This window comes from Scyliorhinus canicula, chromosome 1, assembly GCF_902713615.1.
Source record: "Scyliorhinus canicula chromosome 1, sScyCan1.1, whole genome shotgun sequence".
Lineage (NCBI taxonomy): Eukaryota > Metazoa > Chordata > Chondrichthyes > Carcharhiniformes > Scyliorhinidae > Scyliorhinus > Scyliorhinus canicula.
Window position 1 is genome coordinate 213,077,537 of NC_052146.1, and position 19,184 is coordinate 213,096,720.

The 19,184-nt window shown below is 45.2% G+C and overlaps 2 protein-coding genes across 7 annotated transcripts in view; one reads left to right on the plus strand and one right to left on the minus strand.

Moving 5' to 3' along the window:
* wdr92 (WD repeat domain 92) overlaps positions 1-2,122 on the plus strand; it is a 38,435-nt gene extending 36,313 nt beyond the window's left edge. The window contains exon 9 of the mRNA XM_038807199.1: positions 1,006-2,122. The gene's annotated coding sequence lies outside the window, so the exon portion shown is untranslated. The remainder of the gene's footprint in view (positions 1-1,005) is intronic.
* A 4,559-nt stretch (positions 2,123-6,681) lies between these two features.
* LOC119971545 overlaps positions 6,682-19,184 on the minus strand; it is a 189,266-nt gene continuing 176,763 nt past the window's right edge. For 5 of the 6 annotated variants that reach the window (XM_038807223.1, XM_038807241.1, XM_038807231.1 and 2 more), the window contains 3 exons: positions 9,462-9,616; positions 8,533-8,755; positions 6,682-7,447 (listed from right to left, as the gene is read on the minus strand). In XM_038807223.1, the coding sequence (XP_038663151.1) occupies positions 7,308-7,447; positions 8,533-8,755; positions 9,462-9,616 (518 nt within the window). In that variant the 3' untranslated portion in view covers positions 6,682-7,307. Of the gene's footprint in view, positions 7,448-8,532; positions 8,756-9,461; positions 9,617-19,184 lie in introns of those variants that run through there. The other variant, XM_038807260.1, reaches the window with a different exon arrangement.

Sequence of the window (19,184 nt, forward strand, 5' to 3'; positions counted from 1 at the left end):
AGTTGCTCAATTAGACCCATGTGCAGGAGCTTGTCCCGAGTGGTCAGTCCGCTGAACAAATTCTTCTGCATGACTTCCAGTGACTGACCAAGCCACTCTTCCTGGCTGCAGCTGTGATGTCCTTGAGGACTTTGGCTTTATTACCCTTTTCTTACCCACGTCTCCATGTATAAGGTAATATCTTAAATCGAGTCATCTGATTGGGTTATTAATCCCACCCTGGCCATGCAAAGACAACCTGCATTTGCTGGTCTCAGCAGGGGATGTTTTTCCAGGTCCCTGCCAGACCTGATGTGATTTCTGTACCTTGGTCAGGCAGGAAGAAAATCATTCACACATATCCGAGAGGCCATTGTCTCGGATAGATCAGCTTATATAGACAGGGTTACTAGTGGAGAACCACTGCCTCAGTGACGTGTCTGACATGTCGATGTGTGTATATCTTTGCTTGGTCTTTATTTTTTGAAAGTTTTGTATAATCCCTGCTTTTGACGTCTTTTGTCAGAATTCTTCTCCCTTTGTCCCAATGCCATCCGTATTTCATGTTCCTACTGGTGTTGAGCTCTGCAAACTGGTCCACACCACAACTGGTTCCATTTTACTCACAGGAATAGAAGACATAATACAAATGCCTTACAGCATAACAGAAATGCACAAGATATGACAGGACAAACACAAGAATGCCAAATCTCAAAACAATCACAACAATTAATATTGCAGAGGAGAAAAGGGTGCTGATTGGGGCTGAGCAAGGGGGTTTGAGAAAAGGTGGGGGATGTTTGCGACCGTGTTTGAGGAGCTGTCTGGCGCGTGATGGGGGAGCGTGAAAATGGGGGAAAATCTGTATAGACTGTAGTTGATTGTTGGGAAGTATGTCTCCCGGGGTGTTCATTTACTGTAACCTGTTTTGATACATGTTTGTAATAAATACATTTTTTAAAAAATTTAAAAATAAATTGCAAGATAGGCTATTTTATTTATTGTCTTTGTCCCCTTCCTTTGCAGGACGTTCTGTACCAAATATTCTCTTGCCGTTCAACAATGGTGGTGATAGTGCTCCATTTGAACTGTGTCATCAACCAACAGAAGACTTTGGGGTGTGGATCATATCCCATTGCTCGTCTTGAGAACATTTCTCTTCTGATGGTTCTCCATCGAGTGGCTTTAGTGAGATTGCTTGAGTGAAGTGAAAACCTGGCTGGCTGTTTGTGTTCCGGCCGGTAACTCAATGCTTGAGCTAAGTGACCTCTGCAAGATGTGTTTTGAGTGTTCAAAATATTTATTTTGTTATAAAGGACAATTATCCATTTTATAATTTGAATTAAAGTTTTGAAATGGCAAAGTGTGACTATTCTGCTTTCAGTTCAAAGATTTACATTAAAATAGATTTTGAAGGGTTTGCGATTTTTCTTGTCAAATTGCACATACAGCTGAAAAGTGTTCACATTATAGGGGCATTCAACCTTGGGAGCTGAGGTTGAATGTGTTCAGAATCAGTGATTGGGCTGATTATGTCAGAGTGCAAGCTCCATATATAAAAGTGAGAATTCCATACGCACACACTAATGTGAGACACCACATTCCCATCACTGTTCCGACCCCCATCCTCCACTTTTCCTGAAGTTCACAAACCTGCAAGTTTCAGTTCTTTAAAGCCTTTTGGTCTGGAGAACCGCTTAAAGGCTGATTCCTCATTGGTTCAAGCAGTTTGCTTCCTGATTAGTGCAAAATTCACTGTAGCAAGACTGGTTTTGACTTTTGCCATATGTCAAATAACCTGGATACAAACTATTTCCTATTGCCGCTCCATTGTTATGTGTGACGGGCAGGACAAATCTAAATTCTGCCACTATCTCCAGTAAAGGAAGAAGGCTGTCGGGTTATTCTGGTCTCTAGTTCGGAGTATGGTTCAAACGTTTTATTTTGTCTACAATTGTAAATGAAATAAATCTGAAAAGCCTTTCTTACAGATATTTACTTCGCTGATTTTGTTTTAAAGTTGAGTTTGTTATTTGCCTGAGATTATCAGACATTTTGAATATTATTGTGTACACTTGCATTAGAAAAGTGTTCTCGATAATTTGACACATCTCAAATAAAATGTACAAAATGGAAAAATGTTTTCAAATGTTTGTTGGAACTTCATTTCTAGAGTTACATTTTGTTCTCTGCCACCATTTCCTTGCCAGCTGAGTGTTTTGGTATGCATGGAAAACCCATTTTTTGTTTGAAAACAATTTAATTAGTGTAGCTCTTCACACCCCACATCTTGTAAGGACTCTATCCCATTCTCCCAGTTCCTTCACCTCCATCGTATCTGTTCCGATTATGCCACTTTCCAAAACTATTGCTGACGTGTCTTCATTCCTCCTTAATCGTTGTTTCCCACCCACCATGATTGATAGGGCTCTCAACTGTGTCCTACCCATCTCCCGCACCTCTGCCCTCACCTCTCCCAGAACCAGAATATGGTCCCCCTTGTCCTCACTTTTCACCCCACCAGCCTCCGCATTCAAAGAATCATCCTCCGCCAATCCCAGCATGATTCCACCAGCAAACGCATCTTCCCCCGTCAGCATTTTACAGGGACCATTGCCTTCGGAATGCCTTGGTCCACTCCTCCGAACAACTCCAACACCTCACCCTCTTCCCATGGCATCTTCCCATGCAATCGCATGCCCCTTTACCTCCTTCCTACTCACCATCTTAGGCTTTAACACTCTTTTCAAGTGAGGCGCTTCACGTGCACCTCCTTCAACCTGGTCTATTGCATTTGCTGCTCCTAATGTGGTCTTCTCTACATTGGAAGAGACTGAGTGCAGACTTTACAGAACACTTCTAGTCCGTCCGCAAGCAGGACCCAGACCTTCCTGTCGCTGCCATTTCAACTCACCATCCTGCTTTCATGACCACATGTCCGTCCTCGGTCTGTTGCAATGCTCCAGTGAAGCCCAGCACAAACTGGAGGAACAGCACCTCATCTTCCAATTAGGCACGTTACAGCCTTCTGGACTAATCATTGAGGTCAACAACTTCAGACTGTGAACTCTCTCCTCCACCTTCACTCCATTTTTATTTCTATCAATTTACTTTCATTTCTTCCATTTATCAGTTTTTCCCTCACCATTGTTCCCCCTCCCCCACTCCACTTGGGCCAACTGTTCCGAGTTGCCCTTTGACACACTGCTCACCTTTGTTATGACATTCACATATTCTAATCTCTTTATGTGCCACTATCATCCTTCTTAGCCTTAATCACCTCCATTTACATTCCTTTTATCTTCTGTCCACAACATCTTTGTCACTGTCCACAACATCTTTGTCAATCTCCACCTATCTGACCCCCTATCCAGCGCCATCGCCCACATCCTGCCACTGCAGTATAAATCTGACCCGTTTTCCAGTTCTCTCCAGCTTTGGAAAAGGGTCATCCAGATTTGAAACGTTAGCTCCATTCTTTCTCCACAGATGCTGTCAGACCTGCTGTCAGTCCAATATTTTCTGTTTTTGTTTCAGATTCTAGCATCTGCTGTATTTTGCTTTTAAAGTGTAGTGTCATTCATATCTTCAGACTGTCCCAAAGTGCTACACAAAAATGGATTATTTAGAAATGTGGTTTGGCAACTAACATGTCCCACAGACAATAAATCAAAAATGACCAGTTGTGTAGGTGTGATGATATTTGAGGTGTAGATATTTGACAAAGCTCCTTCTGTTTTGAATAGTGCTGTGGGATCTGTAGGATTTCTGTTTGCCAAATAGAATGTAAAATGTAGGAACACACTAAGGACAAAAGAGCTTGAGGCACTGGGTGGTTGTGTTCTGGCTTGGGTACTCCCAATATGTATTTAATAAATTTTACTTAGCACTGGTAAAGCTTCTCCTGCCTCCGCACCTAAAACCATTCTGACCAACCAATATGGAGGGAAATGGGAAACATATCAACCCTTGATAACCTTACTAGCCTTTTAGGTTTAATTGGCAAGTTGGACTGGCTGGCCAATCATCAACACGGTACTGCAGACTTGTCTATTATCAGGTCTACCACGAACTGTTCTTTTTTCAATTTCTCAATCTGGACATAATATCTTGGAACTAATCACAACCTCAACATCTATTTAGCTCCCTCAGCTACCACAGCCATTGAGGACAGTCACTCATAATTGCACCCTCGTTTTTGGATTTCATATGTACTCCCACTAGACATGTACTGGATTACTTGTTAACCATAGGATAAGTATAGTTTTACTTGTTTGTATTCTGATGCCTTTGCCCAGGTATTAGATTTTTGTGAAATTATACAAACAACATGAATTTTCCAAGAACCAGATGTTGATCAGCTTTGTTCATATATTAAACTGCAATATTTACTTTTAAACTAACACCTGAAAGTCCAGGTGTGTTCTGGCAGACCCTTGACATAAACGATTATTGGATCGACCCTTATCTTGGCTAGGATTTTGAGATAGTCCCATTGAGATAAAGGAGCAGGGAATTGAATTGGAACTCTACACCCAAAATTTCCAGTCTTCAGGTACCAAGTTAGTGAAGCTGTAATGTGTAATGTTGATTTTTGTGGTGGGAGTGGGATGTGGGTTTATATAATCATTATTGTCATGAGTAGGCTTACATTAACACTGCAATGAAGTTACTGTGAAAATCCCCGAGTCTCCACACTGTTCGGGTACACAGAGGGAGAATTCCGAATGTCCAATTCACCTAACAAGCATGTCTTTAGGGACTTGTGGGAGGAAGCCAGAGTACCCGGAAGAAACCACGCAGACACGGGGAGAATGTGCAGACTCTGCACAGACAATGACCCAAGCGGGATTCGAACCTGGGACCTTGTGCTGTGAAGCAACAGCGCTAACCACTGTGTTACCGTGCTACCCCTACCTGTGGGTCCAGGCTGAATCCCAAAGACTATGGGGTCTAAATTCTTGTTTTTTAAACCCAAGGCTCCCAGACATGGGGTGCTAATCATTTCTTGTGGCCTGAATGGGAGGGGGTGGGGTGCACAAACTTTCACTGGATTTTCCAGACTCTTGATAGTGAGATGCTCCAGATGTCCCCCAACTTGCCATTGTCCCTTCTGAGCCTGTAACGATCGACAGAGCAGACAGTAGAAACTGTTGGTGAAGGATGTATCCTAACAAAGCTTTGATGCTTTCCTGTGCAGATTTACTTGAAGGCAACTTGTTAATTTTAAGTATTACATTGAAGTGAAATTTCAGTCAGGTACACTATTCATTCCTTGAAGTCATAACAACCAATAGCCGATTCAAATCAATCAGATTTGAACCTAGAATCTTGCATTTATTGGATAGGTGCTTTGTCTAACTACACCACAGTTCCTCATAAAATCTGTGACATCTCTTAACACCTTCCAGTTCTAATTAAAGGTCAGAAACCTGAAACACCAAATGTTCCTCTTTCCACAGATCTGAGAATTTTTAGTTTTTACTCTTGATTTTAAAGACAGTACAGATTACTGCAGCATCAATATTTAACTCCGTAGTGTAGGGATGGGAGTTTTGTTGCATTTTCTTTTTCCTTTCTCTACTGGTTGCCAACTCCAGAATGAAGATTAAATTAATGAGGGCATAGATAAATTGCGCATTTTCTTTGAATGCTTCAGTTATGAAAATGGGCAAAACCTAGCAAAGAGAGGCAGAGCTAAGATGGAGCGGTTGCAATTAAATATCTTTAGCGGAATAGTTGAGGCTAAGTTATCAAAATTCGTGTTGATGTAGAGGGTACCTGCATGGGGAAGGAAAGGCCACACATAAGGGGTGGGATTCTCCGTTTCTGAGACTGTGTTCACGCCGACGCAGAAGTCGTGGATGTTTAAGACAGCAAAACTGACGCTGAACCTGGACCGATTCAGCAACTGTAGAGGGGCTTACACCGGTGCCAAATGGAATACAATCGATTCCAATGAAAAATGGTGCGGAATTCACCGGGTCCTAGATTGACACTCAGGAGGCAGACAAGCTGCAGCCGGCTATACACATTACAATCCCCACACACAATCCCAGTCAACAAGCTGGCACTTGTTGTGCTGGAGCGCGGCAAGCCCGCTGATGGGTTGGCTGGGCCAGAGAGCACTAGGGGGGGTGGCCTGGGGGGGAAACACCAATACGACACATGGCACTAAGTTTACAATGGGCTATTAGCTGCATGGCTGCCTTGACAGCTGCAGCAATGGTGGTCCGTGCATGTCCACCCCAACCCCACAGCCCACCTCCTGGCCAGCCCCTGACCATGGCAGAAGATCCTTGGCCAGCGGCACAACTGTCAGCAAACTATGGCGATGTTGGACTCCCTCAGTAGCCAAGACCCCGGTTTCACGATTTTTAAAAGCACAAGTGAACCGCGCCGTCGGGAACTCAGCCCATCGGATGGCGGAGCATCGCAGAGGCCCCGGAGAATACTGTGTCAGGCCCTGTAATGAAATGCAAATGGTGCGCGTGTTCCAAACCACATTTATGCTGCTGTCGAGGTGACAGAGAATTGCGATTTGGAGTCAAATCGGCACCTGCCACGATTTTAGCGTCGGAACCTATTCTCCGCCCAATCATGTTTCACCATTTTGGCGTCAGCCAACGGAGAATCCCGCCCAAGATGTTCATATTAATTTATAAATTTGTTCGAGATTGACTGCACTTGAAACAAATGTTCTGTTATTTCAGTCATTTAATTCAAGTCAGTAGTAGGTAACAAATAAATGACTCATTCAAAATTAATTTTCAAAGTATAGTATAGTAAGCTGAAAAAAAGCATTGGGTATATGGGTATTTTGGTGTAAGTAGCTTGAGGATTCTTCAGTGTACTGCAAGATTACCAGCATCTGAAACACATGGTCAACTCAAGTTAATGGTGTTGCAGTTGTGTGACAGGGCCGTGGTAAAATAGATTCTTAAAAAGCATTCATAGTACAAGACATAGTTGTATTCAACTTTTCTCTGTACAAATACCAGTTTCAGGAAATTAATGAAATTAACCAACAAATTATAATGCTGAAAGTTGTTTTGTATAAACAGTTTTATCATATAATCAGCGTCTATTAAGAAACATTTACTTCTGAAATGCTAATGATGATATGAACCATAACTCTGTTGAACATACGGAACGTTTAGTGAAATAAACTGAAGGAAAACACTTCAAATTGCTGCTTCTATAAAATTTAACAATCCTTGAAAACCTTTGACAACATATGATTCTGTTCAGAGGGTTGACTTATAACCCCAAAATCTTTCAATGCAGACTGCAGATGTGTGACACTTTATTGCTAATAGCAAAGCAGCCTATATCCAATGTTTGAAAGTGAAGAATGCTTGAAGTTCTTTATCATCAATAGGTTTGTCGTGGATTCCTGCATAGACTTTCATCAAAAGTTCAGTCTTCATTTTCCGGTCAAGAGCATTGATGTAACTTTCGATGGCAGCTGCAAAGCAATGTTGCATAGAGGACACAAGGTAACACGTTATTAGAACAAACTCAATCTAAATGGGACTATTTGAACTAAGACATTCTAAATGAGGAGAAATAAGGAAAGTGGAATTCAAAGTCAATATTTGGATTTTCTCTGAATTAAATCTAATGTGGATAAAGATAAAATTTTAATTATTTTCAGCTACTGATCAGGCACACAGTGCCTGACTTAATCAGCCCTTGATAGCTTTAATTCCTTAACATGCCCTCACAAATAAACATATTCTGCTGAACCATTGCATTGTTTAATTGTGCACACTAACTGGCATGTCTCAGCAATGCTGTGGATGTGGAGATGCCGGCGTTGGACTGGGGCGAGCACAATAAGAAGTCTTACAACACCAGGTTAAAGTCCAACAGGTTTGTTTCAAACACGAGCTTTCGGAGCACAGCTCCTTCCTCAGGTGAATGACGAGGTATGTTCCAGAAACATTTATACAGACAAAGTCAGAGATGCTGGACAATGCTTGGAATGCGAGCATTTGCAGGTAATCAAATCATTACAGATCCAGGGAGAAGGATAATCCTGTGAATTATGCAGCAGAAGTAACTTGGTAGCAGCCATTTTATGTAAAGCTCTTCATTATGACACAATTCTCATTCGATATATGACTGAAACAAGCTTCATTATAAAGCTTTGAAGAGAATTCTGCACAAAATATCCAGCCCCTAGCTACCTGTGACCAGTAGGTTTAAAACATCTGATACAGAGAGCAGAGACACTAATGATAAATCCCTTTAAAATATAGAGAATACTCTGCCTTTTAACAAACCCACCCTTTGTGTCTTCATAACCCGATGAATTGAATGAAGTAGATTTAAACTGCTGGATGGGTTCTTATCTGTGCAAATCTTTCTCAAAGCACATTGGTTTTAGCACAATATGAGCAATATTGACACTAGTAAACATGTTGACAAGTTAGCAATTTAGCAGTGTATTGTGCTGTTCTGATACTTAGTTTGGAGCATATAGAACATTTTAATGAGAAAGATAAGGCATGTCCATATTGCGATTTTCTAGAGTAAGTATATACGTACCTAATCCCATTATTCTCCCATATGCAATCAGGTTTGGGCCTAGGCGCTTGTCATCATACTTTTCGTATTTCATCAGAAGACGAACTATCTCTCCAGTAATGAAGGCATCATCAAACGTTTGTGTGGTAAGGGGTTTCACGGGAAATTTGCTGTAAATCTCCACAGCTTGCAGGGGATTAGTCTTGAGGAGAAGATTTGCTAACTCAATGTAAGCATCATGCACCTGAAAACCACAAGTCATTTCACTTTTTTAACTTCATGTTTAAATCGCAATCATATACTCACGTACATAATCTCTGTAAAGGTTAATCTCACACTCAAGTGGGACGACACAGAGGCACAGTGGTTAGCACTGCTGCCTCACAGCGCTGAGGACCTGGGTTCAATCCCGGCCCTGTCACTGTCTGTGTGGAGTTTGTACATTCTCCCTGTTTCTGCGTGGGTCACACCTCCACAACCCAAAGATGTGCAGAGTAACATAGAATCATACAATTTACAGCGGAGAAGGAGGCCATTTGGCCCATCTAGTCTGCACTGGCTCTTGGAAAGAGCACCCTACTTAAGCCCAAACCTCCACCCTATCCCTGTAACCCAGTAACCCTACCTCACCTTTTTTTTTGGTTCAGAAGAAAGTTCTGAAATCTATTTTAAACTGACAGAGAAATCTCACTAAGTCCAGACAGAAAAATAAAGTGATTGAACACATACAACAAACCAAACTCAAAGAGAATAACTGTTAGCGTTGTAGCTCTTGCTCTGTCCACTACAGTATAACTGTAGTATCCCAGTATGAGTGTGGGTGGAATTGGTGGAAATACCTCATAAAGAGGTCTGAATAATTTATGACAAAGAACTATGCTGCCCCAGTTGGTTATTGACACTCTGGAGATTGGGTGATTAAAAACATCAAAAGGGTTAATTTGCAGTACCTCTGGTGCCATTTTAATGACTTCATTGTAGTAATTCTGGGCCTCAACGGATGATTCATCTATGCGTGACAAAGCGCGAGCCAATCCTAAGCGATATGCGAAAGAAACAGGGTTTATGGCAGGTGCTGGCTTGGCACTCACACTGAAGCCACTGGCTGGGAAAAGAAAATGAAAAACAAGATGTTCATTTTATTTTTTTAGTTTCAGCTTCAACTTTAAGCAACCTAAAGAAAATATATTCTGTATGTCTGATTGCCAATTAGCAACTGACTGATAATGGTGCAGTTTATTCTTTGGTATTTCAAGAATTAAAAGCTCTTTTATTTTAATAAGCCAGATACAATTTATGTAATTACATTTAAAAAACTAAACTCTTTAAAAATGCCATGTGGTTATTTAGTACTGAGATGGTGACACTGCATACAGGAAGACCTGAATGGAGATTGACAATGGTCAGACAGCAGTGGGACCCAGCTGAGGGGCTAGTACAGTCATAATGTTAATGGCACCTTTGACCTGCTTGAACAGAAACAGGAGGTTGAAGCTCTTATTTATTTTGTAATTCTGTTCTAGAATTCTGTTCTAGAAGTGAAAAAGTAATTCACAATATGCTACTGTGGCTATACTGTAGTGGTAAAAATGCAACACATGCGGTCAGACTGGTATATTTGATGCACATGTTGCTTCTTTTATTTGTGATCAATAAAGGGCAAGTGTGTTTAATTTTCAGTTCCCAAGAGTCATAGGGGAGCAACTTTTGCTTACATTTGTTTTGGATTTGGAGACTATAAAGTTACGATTATTGAAATCCAATCTTAAAATGATCCATCACAAAAGGAGCTGTGCTGGGTCTTTTGTCAAGTTATCCAATTCGTACCAGGCAACAACAGGTCATCTGTACTGAAATACAAGTTATACCCCACTACAACAGCTATAAAACTCTGACTGACAGTACAGTATTGAATGGAATGATTTATTTTTAATCAAATAGCAATTCTCTCTTGATAAGTTGAGTGATACAATTATAATTGAGAGCTTTCATGTATGTGTAAATGGAAAATACCATCCAGTATCTGCTATGCTGGCTTTGATGGTTACAACACAAAATTAAAACTTTCTTTGTCCGATGATTGTCCTGCTGTAGTTGCAAACTTTCTGCTTATTTCTTCAGATTTACACCATTTACCTTCTGTTTACTTCAAAATATAACTTTTTCTGCATTTTGTGCTTTGGGAAAGAATCTCTTAATGTGCACTTCTGCAACTAAAAGCAGCCAGGATTTTAGAATCTATGTTTTAAAGACTCGCACCACCTTGCAACAAAAGACTCATCAATTTCAGGATGACCAACTTTGGAAGAGTCATGGAGGTGTCCTCAATTTTGCAATAAAGATTGAAAATGTTTGGTTATTTTTGGAGTTTGACATTAACCATTCTTTTAGAGTTCTCCAATCTCTTTCTGTGGGTGCCCAATGTGCTTTTTGGATGGTGGTGTGCATGGAGGCAAGACTTCAGTTGTATGGAGGAGCTGGGATTGGTCCAGTTAGAGCAAAGAAGATTAAGAGAAGAAAAATATTCATGTGGCAGAAAGGCCAATTAACCAGAGGGTGGAGATGTATTATGATTGACAACGAACCAGAGGTGATATTTTAATCATTTTAAGCTGTGAGTTGTTACAAACTGGAATGCACTACCTGAAAATGCGATGCAAACAGATTCAATAGTAACTTTCAAAAGGGAATTTGTTAAAAATACTTGAAGAGGACAAATATTCAGAGCTATAGAGGAAAACAGGGGAGTAGAACTAATTAGATAGCTCTTTCAAAGAACTGGCACTGCTCCTTTGTCTGTGCTGTGTGTTATGGCACCCAGGGCTAGTGCATGGTCAATTCCAGCCCTATTTGACACGGAGTCTCAATACAACAAATTAATTCTTAGAAAATACCCAAACCCTTTAGTCTTTGGCTGCCCAATAACTACAGTCACCAGCTTTTATAAATTTAAACACAATTAATTTTTATTAATAACAATAACTATGAGTAAATAGGCAACAAATACAATTGGTTAACTATTATCTGATTCCTAACATCCCACTCTTTAACTCACCCTCACCCTCTACACACACACCAGACAGGCAACAGGCAAACACAGGGGGGAAGGGGGGTGTAAGGAAAAAAATAATATGGATCGTAAAAGGATAAAAGTCTCTGTTTCAGATGAACGTCGTCCATCACTCCTTTCTTCAGTCTAGACCTTCGGTTGTAGGTCTTTGCTTTTGGTTTGTAATGATTTTCACAATAGATTCATCGAGTTCTCAAAACTTCTTGAAATAATATATTTGGCATTTAGTGCAGTTATTTAACCTTTTACTCAACGTCACAATAAATGGTTGTGATTTTGTAAGTAACCTGCTAAATATGAAACACTTTTTTTTTAACTGCTTGGAAAGGAAAGGTTTTTTGTTGTATTTTGTGAAACATCAACAGTATTGATCACTTCTTGCTTTGGTATAATATTGTTTTCCAACTGAGCTAATAATAATAACTATGGGTGGCTGCACCCAAAATCTTTTAAGTTGTGCAGCAGGCCACATTTAGACCTCGTTCTAGTGATTCGAGTTATAAGGGCAGGGAATGGTGGGTATATTCAGTGGGTCAGGCAGCATATGTGGAGAAAGAAACAATTAACATTTTCAGGTTGATTACCTTTCATTTGAACTGGATAAAATAAGAGATGTAGCAGATGTATAGAGGAAGGGGAAGTTGCAGATGTAAAGGTAAAAACCTCCAGTTCATTGATCGGAAACGTTAACTCTATTTCTCTGTCCACAAGATCCTAGAAAACCTGATGTGTATTTTCAGCATTTTCTGTTTTTCTTTCAGATTTCCAGCATCTGCAGCATTTTCTTTCGTTATTAGTTACTCAGAGAATTTTCCTCCATTACTTCTCAGTCACGTCTTTGCACAAATGCGGAGCAATCACTTGCTGAGGAGTATTAAATTCTGTGTTCACATCAGAAATGCACTAAACACAAGATCAGTGATCATATCCCTAATTGCTCTGAATAACCATCTATAGCTGAGGTCTGAGACCAGGTCTGTCTGTCACAGATAGTTTAAGGTGTAGGGAATTAAAAGAATTTCCAAATAAAATGAGAGCCGAATCTAAAGAGGATGGAGGGAAGAAAAGAGGCTGCTTGTCTGATAGTTCAGCAATTTTAACCAGCGAGTTACTAACCTTACAAATGAATATGATTCCAGGTTTCATCGCTGGTCGGCAGTCGTAAAGAGTACTTCAGCTGGGATAGCAATGAAGGTGTCTCAGATGGCTTTGGTTGAGGATAGGGCAAAAAGAACAGCCATAACTTTCTCTACTGAACACTAACCAGCAAGTCTTGCTTCAGGTGTGGACTTTAAGCAAGGATGAGACTTGTAGGGCTATGGTTCTTCCTGCTGTAGCTCAACATCAAAGTATAATCCCTACATGCAGTTCCAGAGGGTAATTGTACTTCATCAAGGAGTTGAGGGAGGGAGGGGGGGGGGGGGGGGGGGGAACATTTTCAGAAAATTAATTTAAAGGTAGGAAAAGAACACTCTTCTCAGGGCATCCTCCCACGGCCCCGCCTCTAATTCCCTGCCCAGTGCTCTTTCCACTTTCGCTTCACCTCCCCTATCCGGGCTCCCTCCCATTCCATGAGCTCTTTATAAATCTCCGATACCTTCCCTGTGATGAACGGTATTAATAACTGCCGTAAACGGTACCTGACCTTTAATACTTTGCCCCTTTAAGAGGCTTGGAACCCTGGGGGACTCCGCCTCTGGCTACGCCCCCAGGAAACAGTATATAGGATAAGGCTCCATGTGGCGAGCACACTTCTCTCGAATGCTGTCCTGTTCTCTGTATATTGAAGCCTTTGATTACCGACTTAGCTCTCGCGTTGTAATTGAGAGTGCCTCATTCCCGTCCCCACTCCTGTTTTTGATACTAACGTTTCCTGGACCCCCTGGGCGGGCAGGTGCGGAAAGGTCGAGACCTGCCTCCGCACAAAGTCCCTCACCTGCAGATATCGGAACCCATTCCCCCCGGGTAGCTCAAACTCCTCCTCCAATTCCTCCAAACACGGAAAGCTGCCGTCAATAAACAAATCCCCAAACCGCTCGATCCCAGCTCACTGCCACCTTCGAAACTCACCATCCAGTAACCCTGGTACAAACCGGTGGTTGCCACAAATTGGTATCCATACCGACGCCCCCCTCCACTCCCATATGCTTCCGCCACTGTCGCCACACCCTCAGGGCAGCCACTACTACCAGGCTTGTGGAGTACCGAACAAGTGAGAACGGCAGAAGTGCTGTTACCAGTGCCCCTAAACTTGTGCCCCAACATGATGCCGCCTCCACCTGCTCCCACACTGACCCCTCCCCTACTACCCACTTCCTGACCATTGCTATGTTCGCCTCCCAGTAGTAGTTTCTGAAATTCAGTAGGGCCAGCCCCCCCTCCCCTCGACCTCGCTCCAGCAGCACCTTCTTTACCTGTGGGGTTTTACCCACCCACACAAACCCAGAGATCACCTCATTCACCCTCTAAAAGAAAGCCTTGGGGATAAAAATAGGCAGGCACTGAAATATAAACAAAAACCTCGGGAGAACCGTCATCTTTACCATCTGCAACTTCCCTGCCAATGACAACAGGAGCACATCCCACCTTCTGAAGTCCCCCTTCACCTGCTCCACCAACAGAGCCAGATTCAGCCTGTGCAGCTGCTCCCACTCCCGCGCCAGCTGGATGCCCAGATACCAAAAGCTTCCTCCCATCACCTTGAACAGCTCCCTCAATCTCCTCTCCTGTCTCCTTGCTTGAATTGGAAATACTTCACTCTTACACATATTCAATTTGTACCCCGAAAACCAGCTGAATTCCTCTACGATCCCCATGATCTCTCCAATCCCCTCTCCAGCGGGTCAGAAATGTATAAAAGTAGGTCGTCCGCATACAGCGAGACCCTGTGCTCCACCCACCCACCCCCGTTCTAACTCCTGCCAGTCCTTCGATTCTCAACGCCATCACCAGTGGCTCTATAGCCAATGCAACAGCAGTGGGGAGAGTGGACATCCCTGCCTCATCCCCCGGTGCAGCCTAAAATAGTCATAGCTCACTCGGTTCGTCCGCACACTCACCACTGGTGCCTGGTACAGCATCTGGACCCAGTCCATAAAACCCTGCCCCAGGACCTCCCAATCAAAGGCCTTCTCCGCATCCATGGCGACCACCACCTCCACCTCGGAGGGCACCATTATCACATTTAACAGCCTTCTAATATTCGCGCCAAATGCCTCCCCGATTATCCCTGGCACACAGTCCTCTATTCTCAAGGCCCAAGATCCTGGTCAAGAGCTTGGCATCGACATTTTGAAGGGAGATTGGCCTGTACGACCCGCATTGCTATGAGTCCTTTTCCTACTTGAGGATGAGAGACATCGTCGGGAGAACCCCCCTCACTCCCTTGCCTCATTAAACCCCCTTAAGGACCCCAGCACTCCCGATATCATTTTATAGAACTTCACTGGGTACCCATCCGGCCCTGAGGCCATGACCGACTGCGCCGCCTCCAGCCCCTCCACCACTTAAAACAGCCCAATTGTGGCCTCCAGACATTCCACCAGCTGTTCTTCCACCCTCGGGAACTCCAATCCCTCTGTAAACTGCCTCATCCCCTCCAACCGGCTGGGGGTTCCAAATCATATAACCTGCAGTAAAAGTCTTTAAACACCCCGTTCACACCCACCGGATCCAAGATCGTCTTCCCCACTCGGTCCTTCACTTTCCCAATCTCCCTCCGCCGCCTCCCATTTCCTTGGTGTGCTAGCATCCTACTAGCCTTCTCCCCATATTCGTACACCACCCCTCTTGCCTTTTGAACTGCCCCCGCCTTCCCTGTAGATAGCAACCCAAACTCCATCTGGAGCTTCTGCTGCTCCTTCAACAACCCCACCTCTGGGGCCTCCAAGTACCTTCTGTCTTCCTGAAGGATCTCCCTCACTAATCTATCCATCTCTGCCCGCTCCACCTTCTCATTTTCATTTTCCCTGTGTGCCCGTATCGATATAAACTCCCCTCTCACTAATGTCTTCAACACCTCCCATACCGCAGCTGCCAAAACCTACCCCGTATCTTTTGTCTCTACATACCTCCGACTGGCCTCTCTCACCCACACACACACCTCCGCCTCTTCTAGCAGCCCTACATCTAACCTCCAGTGCAGGCGCTGGCCTCCCTGCTTACTCACCCGCAAATCCACGCAGTGCGGGGCATGATCAGACACCACAATCGTTGAATATTCAATGTCCACCACCCCGCCAGCAACGCCCCGTCCATAACAAAAAAGTTAATTCGGGAGTACATTGGGCAGCACAGTGGCATACTGGGTTAGCACTGCTGCCTCACGGTGCTGAGGTTCCAGGTTCAAATCCTGGCCCTGGGTCACTGTCCGTGTGGAGTTTGCACATTCTCTCCGTGTCTGCGTGGGTTTCGCCCCCACAACACAAAGATGTGAAGGCTAGGTGGATTGACCTCGTTAAATTGCCCCTTAATTGGAAAAAATTAATTGGGTACTCTAAATTTCTGAAAAAATAGATAAAAAGAATTCGGGAGCACACCTTGTGCACATGGGAGAAGAATGAATTTTCTTTCGCTCTCGGCCGCCTAAACCTCCACGGATCCACCTGTCACATGTGTTCCATAAACCCCTTTAGTTCCTTCGCTGCCGCCGACACCCTCCCTGTCCTTGACCGACCCAGCCCTGGATCTATAACTGTATTAAAACACCCCCCGACCGCCCCCCCCCCCCCCATAATAATCAGCCGATGCGAGTCCAGATCAGGGATCTTCCCCAATACCCGCCTCATGAACTCAACGTTGTCCTAGTTTGAAGCATAAATGTTCACCAACACCACTGAAATCCCCTCCAGCTTCCCGCTCACCATAACGTATCTAATCTACACCCCCCCCCCCCCCCCCCACGTCCGCCACGATACGTCCCATTTCGAACGGCACCCTCTTGTTAATCAAAATTGCCACCCCACTTGTTTTGGACCAACCCACTCCTTCCTCAGCCTAGTCTGATCCACCAGCCTCAGATGTGTCTTCTGTATCATTGCCACGTCCGCCTTTTAGCTTTTCAAATGTGCAAACACGTGGGCCTTCTTGACATGCCCATTCAATCCCCTCATTTTCCATGTGGTCAGCCTGGTGGGGGGCTCACCAACCAATCAACCATAACCCTTCCTGGGCCAGCCTCCAGCCCACGACCTGCACCTCCTCAGGCCCGCCCTCGGGCTCTCACCGTCATCGACCCTCCCCATGTCACCTTTAACAACCCCTCCCCTGTCAGCAGTCTTCCCACCCAACACACTAACCACCTGCTCGTCGCCCACTGTGCTTCCATGAGCTAGCCCACTCAACTAGCCTGGTAGCCCGTGCCCATGACGGCTAGCATCCTACAGCCCACTGATTTCCCTCCCACCTCCCGCTCAACCATCCTCCCAGTGCAAACTTTACAATCCCCATGTGGTAGTATGGCTAGAGAGATCATATTAACGGAGAACCAAGCTGCCATTGGTACAGCAGCCTCGCTGCCCATTGGCCCAGGCAAGTCATGTGCCTCTCTGCCAATTGGTTGTAGCTGGTCATGTGACTCCCCGCCGATTGGCTGAGAGGTTGGTAGCTCCGCCTACAAGGTGGGCTATAAGAGCTCGTACTGGCTGGCAGTCGGCCTTTCTCTGTATGATCACTGCCGGGCTCACATCGGGCGTATTAAAGCCTGTTGTTTGGAACTTCACTACGACTCAAGTCCAATTGATGGTGCATCAATTTAATATGCTAGACTTTGAAAATGGAACTACGGATTAAGCCAGAATGCCTCCGGATCAGCTCGCATGCTGCAAACGCGTCAGCAACTTTTAAACATTGGCTGGCGTGCTTCAACAGCTACCTCACTACTACAGACAATCAACCAACAAAGGAGCAGAAAACTCCACATCCTCCACTCGTGCGTGGGCACTGCCATTTACTCGATGATAGAGGACGAACTGGACTATGATGTCGCCATGGATCTACTAAAAGGACACTTCATTAGGCCAGTAAACCAGGTCTACACGCGGCACCTCCTGGCTACAAGGCAACAATTCCCCGGTGAGTCTCTTGATGAATTCTATCGGGCCCTCATTGTCCTGGGGAGAAATTGCGCCTGGCCACAGGTCACTGCTGCGGAGCACACCGAACTCTTGATCAGGGCCGCCTTCGTGGCAGGCATGCAGTCACCCCAAATACGACAGAGACTTTTAGAAAAGGACACTCTCAGCCTCACTGAGGCACTGACCCTTGCATCCTCCTTGGAGGTCGCTGACCGCAATGCGCGCTCATATGCCCCCGGCCGCCCTGTGGGCAGCGTGGCACATCCCACTCGCCCCCGCCGACTCAGAGCCCCAGACCTGCGCTGCAGGACACCCAGGCAAGCCCGCGGGCCCCCGCTGCTATTTCTGCGGGCAGGCCTAGCACCCCCGCTCGCGCTGCCCGGCCCGCACCGCAGTCTGCAAGAGCTGCAGCAAAAAGGGCCATTTTGCTGCCGTCTGCTTCTCCAAGTCGGTCGCTGCCGTTCCAGACAGCAACCGTGGGGCCCCCCCTGCACTCCTCTAGGGCCATGTGCGGCCCGCAGACCTCGCTGCCTCCACCCCCACCGCCACGAGTGATCCCCGGACGGCGCCATCTAGGGCCCCCGATGCTATGTGCGGCCCGTGGGCGCCGCCATTGTGGGCCCCCGACTCCACGCGTGACCCCAGGGCGCCACCATTTTGTTCATTCTCCATCACGTGCGGCCCGAGGACGCCGCCATTTTGGATCGGCATGGAGGACCCTGCAAGCGATTACTCCGACTTGGATGACGACTCCGAGTTCCTGACACGATTCGCCTCGGTGACACTGGATCAGTCACGGCCCCGTACGCTTTCCACGGCGACCACACAGATCCACCTCAACGGACGCAAGACGAGCTGCCTACTGGATTCCGGGAGCACAGAGAGCTTCGTCCACCCCGACACGGTAAGACGCTCTGTGCTACCCGTTCACCCAGTAAAGCACAAAATCGCACTAGCATCTGGTTCGCCCTCAGTCCAAATCACCGGATGCTGCGTGGCGGACCTCACGGTCCAGGGGAGGGTTTTAAAAAACTATAAATTCCTCATCCTTCCCCGCCTCTGCGCACCGGCACTTCTTGGACTGGACTTTCAGTCCAACCTGCAGAGCTTAACTTTTAAATTTGGCGGCCCTATTCCTCCCTTTACTGTCTGCAGCCTCGCGTCCCTCAAGGTCGACCCCACTTCCTTGTTTGCAAACCTCACCCCGGATTGCAAAACCGTCGCCACCAGGAATAGACGGTACAGTGCCCAGGACCGGACCTTCATCAGGTCCAAGGTCCAAAGGCTTCTGAAGGAGGGGGTCGTAGAGGCTAGCAACAGTCCCTGGCGAGCACAAGTGCTAGTGGTTAAGACTGGGGAGAAAAACCATATGGTCATCGATTACAGTCAGATCATCAACAGGTTTACGCAACTGGACGCGTATCCTCTCCCCCGTATCTCCGACCTGGTTAACTGGATCGCGCAGTACAAAGTCTTTTCCATGGTGGACCTTAAGTCCGCCTACCACCAGCTCCCCATCCGCATGAGTG